General features: G+C 41.6%; 1 protein-coding gene across 1 annotated transcript in view; it reads right to left on the reverse strand.

The window, feature by feature from the left end:
* Nucleotides 1–236: 236 nt before the first annotated feature.
* The window catches only part of fhip2a (FHF complex subunit HOOK interacting protein 2), a 64,220-nt gene continuing 51,676 nt past the window's right edge, over nt 237–12,780 (reverse strand). The window contains exons 16-17 of the mRNA XM_084321483.1: nt 10,873–10,976; nt 237–4,437 (exon numbers count right to left, since the gene is read on the reverse strand). Of these exons, the coding sequence (XP_084177609.1) occupies nt 4,332–4,437; nt 10,873–10,976 (210 nt within the window). The 3' untranslated portion in view covers nt 237–4,331. The remainder of the gene's footprint in view (nt 4,438–10,872; nt 10,977–12,780) is intronic.

Genomic DNA, 12,780 nt, shown 5'->3' on the forward strand with positions numbered 1-12,780 from the left:
CACATCACCATGGAGACACTCAACAGCACCAGCGTTTGATATGTCAAATACTTTCTTAAAAAGGTGCTATATATAACATTTAGCCACCAGCATGTCAGTTATCCAATAAGGTGCTTTCCACAAGGGGAAATGGGAAGTAGGGAGGGGGATACATGCCTGCAACAACATTTATTTTGGACCCGCAAAAATGTTTTAACTGGGGGGGGGGGGGGGGGGGGGGGGGTGGGGGGGGGGGGAGACAATACTTTTATTCTGCACCTTTCTAAAAGTATTATTATTTAAAAAAAATATGACTCTACCTACACATGTTATCTATAGCACCTTTAATGTTTTGACATATTTTAAAATATTCACCCATGAATCACCGATCCATGAGGTGACTTTGATTCTGAGCTACATCTTTACCAAAAAACCCCACACCACCAAAACACACAGAAACAAAACCATCTCAACAATAAACCGCCCTGTGAGTTTCATTTCAAACCGTTATATATCCATTCTGAGGGAAAAGAAAACGTTGAATCACCACATACATCGTTTATAAAATATTTTTGTAAACAAATATATTGTATTATATTCCAATTAATTACCGTTAAAATGGTCAATTCAGTTTGTAACGTAAACGTGCAGATGGTGGATATTGTGTTTTGGGATGAAACCCCTGGTGAAAAACAATACTAGTGGTAAATGTAATACCTCAAATAAAAACCGGCTTCTGTAGGAGCTCAACTAGTCACAGCGAGGAAGGAAATTAACTTCTTCAACAGGCACTTCTTCTCGCACATTAACTGAATTTCTAAATAAAATACCTGTTTAACGATAACTCACATTAACATGAGAATTGTGACAATCGGTTGGACAAAGTAACATGTACTTTTGTTTTGTGCATCAGTTAATTCACTCCCCTGCTCCATGTACTATGCTGTGGATCCAGGAGAGTCTGGAATATTAACACTTTGGTTGCCACTTGTTAACATGGTAAAACATGGTTGGATGCCAGCACCCACTTCAATGATAGCGTTGTGAACGCATAATCTCTGTCTTAAATTATGGCTCTGTGTCTAATCTGCCCGTCGTTTATCAATGACTTGTTTGCAGTCAACATTGTCGAAACGGATTTTTTTTTTTTTTAATCGGTTCATTTCCGTTTTATAGCATTTTGAAAAGCCCTCGTTTTTCAGGAAAATATATAGATTCCGTGATAAACAGCATTTACTGTAATATTCTGGCATACACAAAAAACGTTGTCATTTTTCGGCCTATTTATGAATCGTTTTCAAATAAACGCTAGATTATCGATGTGTACTTATGCACGCTAGAGAAGCGATCTGAAAATTATATTCTCTCATTTCCTGATCAACACACACACACAGGGCACACGCTGATATATAGGTCAAAACAGATCCGATTACCCCAAGACTGGTAAAATAAATTGCTTACCTCAGCTCAGATGTTCTCCAAAAAGATTATTCCAATTCCTGATCGCCATTCCAAATATCGATCGCGTTTATTGATTCAGCGTTGGGTACTGTAAATATGTATTCCATGCGTTTTCCGGCTCGGCGATCACTTGGGTCTCTTCAGATGCCTCGCCGGAAAAGTTAAATGAGGAGGCTGGACCACCGCCCCCCCCTCCCCATCAGTCTAATCCAATGGGGTGCAGTTACACAGGGAGAGACGATAGGGGGCGGTATTTTCCCAATGGAGCTCAGAGAGAGTCTGCAGCACTAGCGTGAGGCTCGATTGATGAAATATGAATTCAAATCGCTAATAAAAAAAAATACGACAAACAAACGCTATATAGCGTTGCTGGCATTCAACTGGCGGCATGAACTAACGACAAAACGTGTCCGTGGCACTCAAAGTGTTAAAGGTGGTGTAGGTAATGTAGTCATATTTTGTGAGATTATCTTCATATCCCAGCTACCAATAAATCAAATGTTCTGAGAAAATAGATAGAGTCTGTGTGACTGCCCCTGTAATCTGACACTCCCGAGTCTCAAGGTGCCAAGTGGTGTTCCCAGGTCTGCATGGGAAAACTGACACCACCTCGTGGCCAATCAGAGGCTGGGATCTTTTTAATTTTTTAATTTTATTTATGTTTTAAATCCAGCTTGAATCTGCCTGTGACTCTGGTCGTTTGTAGAAAAAGCTTTGTTGAGCAGAGCGCACGGCGCCGGGCTTGAAACACAGAGCTTGCTCGATTTCCAGCTGGACATGTAAGATCACTCTTGTTCATTTCTCTGAAATTGCCTAACCCACCTTTAATGCTCCCATGTCAAATGATTTTAGTCGGAATTATTATAAATGTTATAAAATGCAATATAACCAACACTGATCATCCCATGGACACACAAGCAGAACAGACACTTTTACGACGAGTGACACTTTCGACAGCATTCAGTTAGAAAATAAAAGTTATATAATTAATACCAACACTAGGATGGATGTGAAAGAAAAATGAAACATGACTTTTTTCCGTTTCCCTAAAATAATTATAAAAAGAAATAGACAAATTCTGATATGTATCGATGAGAGTGTGCATGTACATAGGTGTCCATGTGTAAATACATGAGTGTGCATGTACATAGACAGCAATGTGTAAATACATGATGAGAGTGCACATGTACATAGACAGCCATGTGTAAATACATGATGAGTGTGCATGTACAATGTACATAGAGATACATGTGTAAATAAATACATGATGAGAGTGTGCATGTACATAGACAGCCATGTGTAAATACATGATGAGAGTGCACATGTACATAGACAGCCATGTGTAAATACATGATGAGAGTGCACATGTACATAGACAGCCATGTGTAAATAAATACATGATTAGTGTGCATGTACATAGACATCCATGTGTAAATAAATACATGATGAGTGTGCATGTACATAGACATCCATGACATCACTGATTGTGATACTTAGAGAAGGCTATAGATGAGAAGCGACACCAGACTGAACTAGTGAGTTAATCCACTTAGTTAACTTTCTGATTAATTAAAATCATATGTCTTTCTAAGACCTATTCGTTAAAAAGGCAACATGAAAGCACTAGATAGTGAATAAATAAGGAGGCCCAGCGTTGATCTTAGTATCTTAGATACTTCAACCCAGAGCTGGTGGAACTAAAAGCCAATAGTTTAAAATACTAGAGCAGAGGACCAGAACTGGGACAAATAGTATTTGTGAACAAGTGTGTTTGTTTTAACCTGCTGGCGGAACCAGATGGGTGGGGTGAACACGAATAACTCAGATAGTTATAATATTGTGATGATAATGATAATAACAATAAATAATATATATATATATGCATGGAAAATGCATGACAAAATGGTTAGAAAAAGTAATCATAAGTACTTATCATTAGAAAAAGTTATCATGAGTATGTATCGTTAGAAAAGGTTATTCTTTCAAATTAATTAATAGTTTCCCAGTACAAATCACAATGTGATATTTATTGTATGTTATTATCTTGTGATACAGTTGTCATGGTACAATCTCAATGAAAATGCTCTATTTTCTTTAACTTTCTTCTTTTTTTCTTCTTTTTTTATTAACTTAAAAATATACAGTATGTATATTTCTTTGATACTATTTACATATCGTGGACGATGATATTAAAAAAAAATAAAAGAAAATGCATACTGTTATGCATTGGCTCCATGATGGTATATCTTCATATTGGTATACCTCCCGGCCCCAAGCAGGTTAAAACAAGCACTAAGAATAACTAATACTAACTGAGCCAGGTCTGTTCTGGGTCATAATGAGGGGTCTAGGTAAAAATGTTTCAACAGGAAACAGTCTCTTGTAACTGAACGGTGTGGTTCCACACTAAGGCATTGACGCTTTACAAATGAGTGACACTGAAATAAATACACTTACACACACAGACCACTTTCTCTCCTCAGTGAAACACACAAGTATGGGGCTAACATCTTGTTTTGGCTGGCAACAAAAGGAGAAGATGAGGAGAGAGTGAGAGAGTGAGAGAGAAGTAGTGTCTCGACCTCTCAGAGGAACCTTTCCATCGTCACCTCCACCGTCCTCCTCTTCCTCCTCCTGGAGCTCTGGGGGGGGGGGGGGGGGGGGGGGGGGCAGTGTCTGTACTCTGTCCCACTGAGGACCAGAGACTCTCTATAGTGGAGCCTGATGGGAGGGTGAAACCCGCTCCGGGTGGGAGAGACGGCAGTCTCGGAGGGATGACTTTAGTGGTTAATGTTTATTTCTGACCCTGTGCCACCCATACCTCCATGCCCCAGTGAGGGCCCAGTCCTGTCCTGTCTGCCTGTGCCAAGGCAGCTAGTCTGGGGGGTAGATTAGGGCGAGGTCGAGGCGTGGAACTTGACGAAGGCGATGGCGGCCAGCTCCTTACAGAACTCCTCCAGCACGATCACCCCCTCCAGTAGAGTCATGTGGTCGATGCTGGAACAGGGAGAGACAACGCTTAAAACGGAATAAACTGAGATAAAAGGCTGGGTGATATGGCCAAAGTATCATATTGCAATATTATAATAACACATTACATATACACACAAATATGTATATAATACATTATTATAACATTGTGATGATAATGATAATAACAATAAATAATATTTTATATATACGCATGAAAAATGCATGAAGAAATGGTTAGAAAAGGTAATCATAGGGCGGTCAGGTGGCGTAATGGAGATTGCGTTCGTCACCAAACCCCGGAGCGGCTAGATTCGCCTGTTCGAATCCAGCTCACAGCTCCGGGGTTGTCACCAGCCGTTCACACTAATACAATTGGCGGTATTAGAGGGTGGGAGAAGCTGGCGGGGTGGGTCCGGGTCGTTGTAAACAGCGACTCCTACAGTTCGGTCGGGGCGCCTGCTAAGCGCGGATAGGACTTGAGTTGGATAGTGTGATCCTTCCACACGCTACGCCCTCTCAATGAGAGTCCGCGCTGCCAGGTGAAAAGAAGCGGTTGATTGGCTGGACGTGTGTCGGAGGAAGCACGTGATAGCCTCCACTCTCCCAGACCGACTGTGGGGGGTAAGTGCGCAGCGACCAGGAAGGGGATTGGGAATTGGCATAACGACTAACATTGGGATGGGAGAAAAATCGGAGGAAAATGGAGGGGGAAAAAAGATCAATAAAAAAGAAAAGGTAATCATAAGTACTTATCGTTAGAGAAAGTAATCACAAGTACTTATCATTAGAGAAAGTATTCATGAGTATGTATGGTTAGAGAAAGTCATTCTTTCAAATAATATTTTTTTTTACATTTATAAACTCAATCAATTTAGAGAAAAGGCCGTTTTTGAGTACGTTGCCCACTAACGATTCCATGACTTTTGCTAAACAGGGTAATGACATTTGTCAATAGTTGGGAAACTAGGGAAACTACCTCCTAAAATGGAAAGATTAAATATGAGTTAATTGCTCTGCAATAATTGGAGCCGCTGTGTTTTTATAGAAAATGTATCCAATGTATCCTCCCCAGTTTAACTCCTGGCAATGTATCCTCCCCAGTTTAACTCCTGGTATCAATGGCTTGCAATGCTTCTAATACAACACTGGGGGTGAAGGGATTAACAGAGGATTTGGGGGCATGATCCATTGAGCACATACGATCAGCAGCCAGGGCGGGCCCCATAGCTGTCAACCCTACAGTTTTTCCCGGGATTCTCCTGTTTTTTCAACCTTCTTCACGCCCTGTTCACGGTTCACGGAATTGGCACGTATTTTGTACTTATTAATTTTTACAAAATGGCTGCAATTCCCCTCTGTGACAACAGGTGGCAGCAGTGTAAAGTATGCCGAGCTGATTTCAATGTCTCACACGGTGGAAAACACGACGTCAGCGAATATTATGTGTTTAGAATATGTTGCGACGGTCGGATTGTTATTAAAAACAGAGGGATACTAGCTATGATGTGTAGGAGTTGGCGAATATGAATTTATTGCTTTAAAAACGAAGATAAATGTCATATTTACGCTGTTTAAAACGGGATGGCGGACGAAAATCTTTGATTTTGGCTTAACGTGTGACGTTAGATTCAATTTACGTGCTGGGAAGTGGTTTACGTAAGGATTAATGACATGAACTAAGGTTGGGTGAGAGGTGTGAATGTAACTGTGAAAGCAGGGTTTAAAAAAAATCTAGCTGGTTTGGCATATAATGAGGAAGGTTGCCGATAAGAATTAACGTTTTTTACTTCCTGTTTTGGATAACTGGGGAGTTTGGTTGAATATCGACGTCTCTCATTGGTCTGTGTGGTATGACTGAACAATGTGACCTCCCATTGGCTTAGATGAATGAATGACGTCAGCAGAATAGTGACGTGCTGCACTGGTTTGCGTGAAAGCAAGTCAGATAAAGTTTGGATGAATGTTTTGTGACTGTTGATATGAATGAAGAAATATGTTTATCTCTCGTGGTATGTAAAGAATGATTGTTTACAGTTAAGATGTGATGTGAGAGTGTCTGGCTGTGGAAGAGTGCAATAGATGTATAAATGAGGGAATTCCGTTTTCACCACAAGGTGGGAGCAAATCAATTACAATGGCTTGTTTTTAGCAGAGAAGGACTTCTTCCCCCATTTTCAATTCATCATAACATTTACAGTAAAATCAAATACATTTACAGATTACAACTAGGGCTGTCAAATTATCGCGTTATGAAAATTAACTCAAAATTAATTACAAAAAAAAAGATTTTTTTTTTTATTATTTTTTTTTTAATAACTTTTTTTTTTATCTCATTCATTTCATAAGAACGTCGAATACACATTACAGACTTTTTTTTATATGGTCCATTTGCATGTTCTTGGTATCTGATTCTAGGGACATCTATGGATCTCAGGGAATGTATTCCCAGTGTCCGAAATACTGTGTCTGTTACTAGGCTTGAGTAAATTGTAATGAACCAAATGAGAATATCAATACAATTTTTTTTTATCTTTGACTGTGAATAACACTATGCTCAAATTGACCAGACCTGAAAAATCTAAGCAAATTAATAGATGGAAGATGATTAAACAGAAGGTTTTGTAGATACAGTACTGAATTCTGCCATCCGGACACATGCAATTTGAAATATGATTATAGAATATAGAATATCAGGCATAAAATGGTTATGCGATTAAAATGCGATTAATTAGATTAATTAATTACAAATCCTGTAATTAATTAGATACATTTTTTTAATCGCCTGACAGCACTAATTACAACCTTTATTTAATGGTTAATATTTTGATAAAAGGTCATTTACTGTATTTTTATAGCATTTACACTTAAAGTAGGAACACAAAAGTAATCTGTAAAATAATACAATGCATTTCCTGTGAAAAAACATTTACAGTTTACCCTTAAATGAATGGCTGGGTACATACAGGTTTTGACCAGCAGATGGCAAGCGACGAGGCAGCTCCATTGGGAGGGGGCGGGGCCGAGTGGGAGGGGGTGGGGCCGGGGGAAGGGGCGGGGCTAAAATTCACGTTTTGTCTCCTGCCTATGCCTATGTTGACAGCTATGGCGGGCCCTGTGTGTGTCTTATCAAGAAAATGCCCTGCATCCTCAATAGTTTCAAGTTTCAAGTTTTGTTTTATTTGTCACGTATGAAGTACATGTATATTACAGTGCTTGGTTCTGTATGAGCCCCCTGAGAATGTGCTTCATACAGTAAGAAAGTAAAAAGAATAAAGTCCAAACACCATACAAAATTGCAATATACAAACTAAAGTACAACCTAAAGTATTTCTACTACTAAAAATTGTTTTAAGCGTGTGTGTGCATGTGGATGTGTGTGCAATGAATGTAGAATGTCTGGATGGGTTAGTCATTGAGCATCCTGATGGCCTGGGGATAGAAGCTCCTTTTGAGTCTCTCTGTACGGGCCACGAGACTCCGGTAGCGCTTGCCTGACCGCAGCAGTGCAAAGAGGCAGTTAGTCTTTGACTATTCTCTTAGCCTTGGCCCTGCAACGCCTGGTGTAAATGTCCTGGAGAGTGGGAAGCCCACCTCCAATTGTGCGTTTGGCTGAGGGAGCCACTCTCTGCAGTCTGCTGCGGTCGTGTGCGCTGCTATTCGAATATGCTTGTTACATGAGGCAAATCTAATTTCGGTCTAAAATCACACAGTCACCGTACTTGATATGCGTAGTGAAGGATTTGTGGGTTTGTTTTTGTTCAAATTAGCTGCTTTCCAGAAATTGGCCAGATTAGAGTAGGAGCTAGTGATAAGATCTAAAAAAGTATCTGACTTGGTTTTACTCACTGCAGAAGTGCATTGGTTTCTAATCTGTTTGAATGACAGCCAATGTCAAGTGTCCCCTTAGAGTCTGGCATGAGACCAAGCACTGTTCCTCTCTTTAAACAAGGCTGACAACTCCCGACAGAACCAAGGTGTTATTCTATCTTTAAACCAGGCTGACGACTCTTGACAGAAACAAGGTGTTATTCTATCTTTGTATATATTTTTTATTCTATTTATTTTTGGTCTTTTTCTGTATTTTGCTCCCATCCCAATTTAGTCGTTATGCCAATTCCCTTCCTGGTCGTTGCGCGCATTGCCCCACTGTCGGCATGGGGCGGGTGTAGAACTACCACATGCCTCCTCCGATACATGTGGAGTCGCCAGCCACTTCTTTTCACCTGACAGCCAGGACTGCGTGCGGAGGTTCACACTATTTCCCCCAGATCCTCTCCCCGCTGAACAGGCGCCCCGACCGACCAGTAGGAGTCGCAGTTTACAACGACCAGGACCAGGGCCGGACTGGGGAAATAATTCATACCGGGAGATATAGCGCGAAATATAGACCCAGTCAGGCCACTTTTTAAGCGGGGGGTCTGGGGGTCCCCCACCAGGAATTTTTTTGTTACAAAGACTTAATTTCCTGCATTCTGGTGAATTTTAGTGCATGTGAATCACAAACTAATGAGCCAACAATTGCTTAGTACAATGTACTGTTATGGACCTCAAATAAAACTGTTGTGGCACTAGCAATGCTACTCTCTCCACCTTCAAAAAGAAAAAAGCAAGAGCACAACATATTTTTCTATTTACTATTATAATACAATTAACTACTCTCTCCTGTAAGGGCCTTTCTTTTTCTTTGTTTTATCCCTCTCTCCTCCACCCTTCCTCTTTCTTCCACTGTCCATCTTGACATCAATGTTAATTGACTTTCGCTCTACTGTATCTCTCCCGAGTCCCTCACTACCTGGCTCATTGCCTGGCTGTTATTCTGCATCTGAGTGCCGTCTGCCATTCCATTCGCCGCCTCCGCTGTCAATCAGTTGTATCGCCTGGTCCCGCCTCCACCAATCACAAGCGGCAGCACGGCTCCATTGTGTGTGTGTGATCCGCGTGAGAGAGAGAGTCAGATAGTTCTCCAACTCTGACGCAGACAGTGAAATCCTGGTTGTTCCCCACCCATCTAGGTTATCTAACTATCGCGCCGCGCCGCCGCCACAACTAGAAACAATGGCCTGGCAAAAAAAAATTATAATAATAATAATTTTTTTTTTTTTTTATAATTTTTTTTTTAAATCTGTGCAGGCCAGGCCACCGGGAAAACTCCCGGTGCTCCCGATGGCCAGTCCGGGCCTGACCAGGACACATACCCCGCCGGCTTCCCACCCGCTAACACTGCCAATTGTGTTAGTAGGGACGACTGACCAAGCCGGAGGTACCGCTGATACGATACTCAACTCTTCCTCTCCTTCCCTCCCTCAGATATCCACGTCTCTGAGCGGATCTCGGCCTGTCTGTCCGACATCTCAGCCTGGATGACGTCCAACCACCTCAAACTGAACCTAAGCAAAACAGAATTGCTCCACCTGCCGGCCAAATCCTCCCCCCTAACCGACCTTTCAATCACAGTCGAGAATACAGCTGTGACTGCGTCCCCGACCGCCAAGAACCTTGGTGTTGTCCTCGACGACCAGTTGAACTTCTCTGCTCACATCGCAGCGACGAACAGAACCTGCCGATTCCTCCTGAGCAACGTCAGAAGGATACGCCTCTTCCTGACAAAAGAAGCCACCCAACTCCTCGTCCAATCAACAGTCATCTCCCGCCTCGACTACTGCAATGCACTGCTCGCTGGCCTCCCGGCCACTGCCACTAAGCCTCTTCAACTCATTCAGAACGCAGCGGCCCGCCTGATCTCAAACCTACCGAAGTCGGCCCATGTCACCCCACTTCTTAGGGACCTGCACTGGCTCCCCATTGCTGCACGAATCCGCTTCAAGGCCCTCGACCTAGCATACCGCGCGGCAAAGGGAACCGCTCCCGCCTACCTCCGGTCAATGGTCTCTAACTACACACACTCAAGACCCCTACGCTCTACATCTTCTGGCCGCCTCAGACCTACTCCTATCCAAGCTCCGGGAGGGTCATCAAAGAGAAGTCGCCTATTCTCAGTCCTTGCCCCACAATGGTGGAATGAACTACCCACCCCAGTTAGGACAGCCGAATCACGTCCAATCTTTCGCCGTCGACTAAAGACGCACTTCTTCAACCATTATCTGAATTAAAAAAAAAAAAAAAAAAAAAAAAAACAATAAAAAAAATCTAACCCTAACTAACCGTACTGTCATGCACTTGTCCTAATAAACTAACCTACACTGTAGCACTCAACACTTTGATGAACATTGTTGCTCAGCTGATAGAGTTGTGCCCTTCCTGATGGCTTGTCGTACAGAACTTGTAAGTCGCTTTGGATAAAAGCGTCAGCTAAATGACTAAATGTAAATGTAAATGTAGCTGGATCCGATTCAAGTGCTTAGTCCACTGTGCTACCCAGCCGCACCTATCTTTGTATCTTGTATCATAGAACCATGTAACATAGAACCGTGCAACATAGAACCGTGCAGCAGTACTTACTTGGGGCCTCCTGGCTCCAGACCTAGTAGTCTCTTCCTCACCAGCAGCAGTTTGGGTGTGAAGTCCGGGATCCTGTGGATCCTCAGCATCAGATCTCCAACCACCTGATGGACAGAAGGACGGGGACAGACTGAAGCTATAGACCACCGCAACACTTCCGGGATTCTGAAATCGGGGAGGAGATAGCGGGGGGAGCAAATTAATGAATGTGGATGAGAGCCTTGATGTAAGTGGTTGCAGCTACGGCTGTGGGGGTGCTGGAGACATGATCGAATAGACTTTTATGCGCCTGAGTCTCCTGAACACGGTGCGACCCATTCCTAATCGATCAGAACTAAATCGGCCGAGCTCAAGTCCCTTTTCCAGCACCTACTCCCCATACGCATGCGCAGATTGTCAACGGAGTCTGAACGGCGCGAGATGACACGCGAAAGAATGTTGAATGTTCCATCAGAGGGGGGAGCTTCGGTGGCCAGTGTCCTTTCAGCCGAACAGGATAATGAAAAAATTATCCCACTCAATGGCCAGATGCATCTTATGGCGACATCTACAATTACCTCATTGAGTCTCCAGGTAGACTAATGTTTATATTTAAGTGCAGTGGTCTATAGCCGCTCACACTACCACCACAAGATCCCCCCTCTGATGGAACATTCAACATTCATTCGCGCGTCGTCTCGCACCGTTCAGACTCCGTTGACAATCTGCGCATGCGTATGGGGAGTAGGTGCTGAAAAAGGGACTTGAGCTCGGCCGATTTAGTTCTGATCGATTAGGAATGGGTCGTACCGTGTTCAGGAGACTTAGGCGCATAAAAGTCTATTCGATCATGTCTCTAGCACCCCCACAGCCGTAGCTGCAACCACTTACATCAAGGCTCTCATCCACATTCATTAATTTGCTCCCCCCGCTATCTCCTCCCCGATTTCAATGTAACGCGGAAGTGCAGTGGTCTATGCAGGGGCAACTGAAAGGGTATACAGCAGGTTCAATTATCTTTAAGTGGGGACATTTACAACATAATTCAGTTAATGTATTTCCTTTTATTCTATGTGTCATAACACATTTAAATTCCCACATTTATTTTTGCATCTAAAATATAAAGTATTCTGAAACTGTTTTAAATTGAACTATTCTAAACAGTTTTAAACTGAACTATTCTAAACAGTTTTAAACTGAACTATTCTAAACAGTTTTAAACTGAACTATTCTAAACTGAACTATTCTAAACAGGTTTAAACTGAACTATTCTAAACGGAACTATTCTAAACAGTTTTAAACTGAACTGTTCTAAACAGTTTTAAACTGAACTATTCTAAACAGGTTTAAACTGAACTATTCTAAACGGAACTATTCTAAACAGTTTTAAACTGAACTATTCTAAACAGTTTTAAACTGAACTATTCTAAACAGTTTTAAACTGAACTATTCTAAACTGAACTATTCTAAACAGTTTTAAACTGAACTATTCTAAACAGTTTTTAAACTGAACTATTCTAAACAGTTTTTAAACTGAACTATTCTAAACCGTTTTAAACTGAACTATTCTAAACAGTTTTAAACTGAACTATTCTAAACAGTTTTTAAACTGAACTATTCTAAACAGTTTTAAACTGAACTATTCTAAACAGTTTTAACCTGCTCCACCCGTGGAATATTTTCGCCTAAAATATATACCTAGGTAAATGGAATATTGCTCCACTTCTACAAGGCTAATTTGCATATTATTGGTATCTAGGGACATCTATGGACCTCAGGGAATGTATTCACAGTGTCAGAAATATTGTGTCTATTACTAGGCTTGCTTAAATTGTGATGAAACAAAGGAGAATATGAATTATGATTTTTCTTTGCATCTTTGACAGTGAATAACACCATGATAATAATGACCAAACTTAAAAAAAATGC

This window comes from Notolepis coatsorum, assembly GCF_963971535.1.
Source record: "Notolepis coatsorum genome assembly, chromosome: 9".
In the NCBI taxonomy this organism is placed as follows: domain Eukaryota; kingdom Metazoa; phylum Chordata; class Actinopteri; order Aulopiformes; family Paralepididae; genus Notolepis; species Notolepis coatsorum.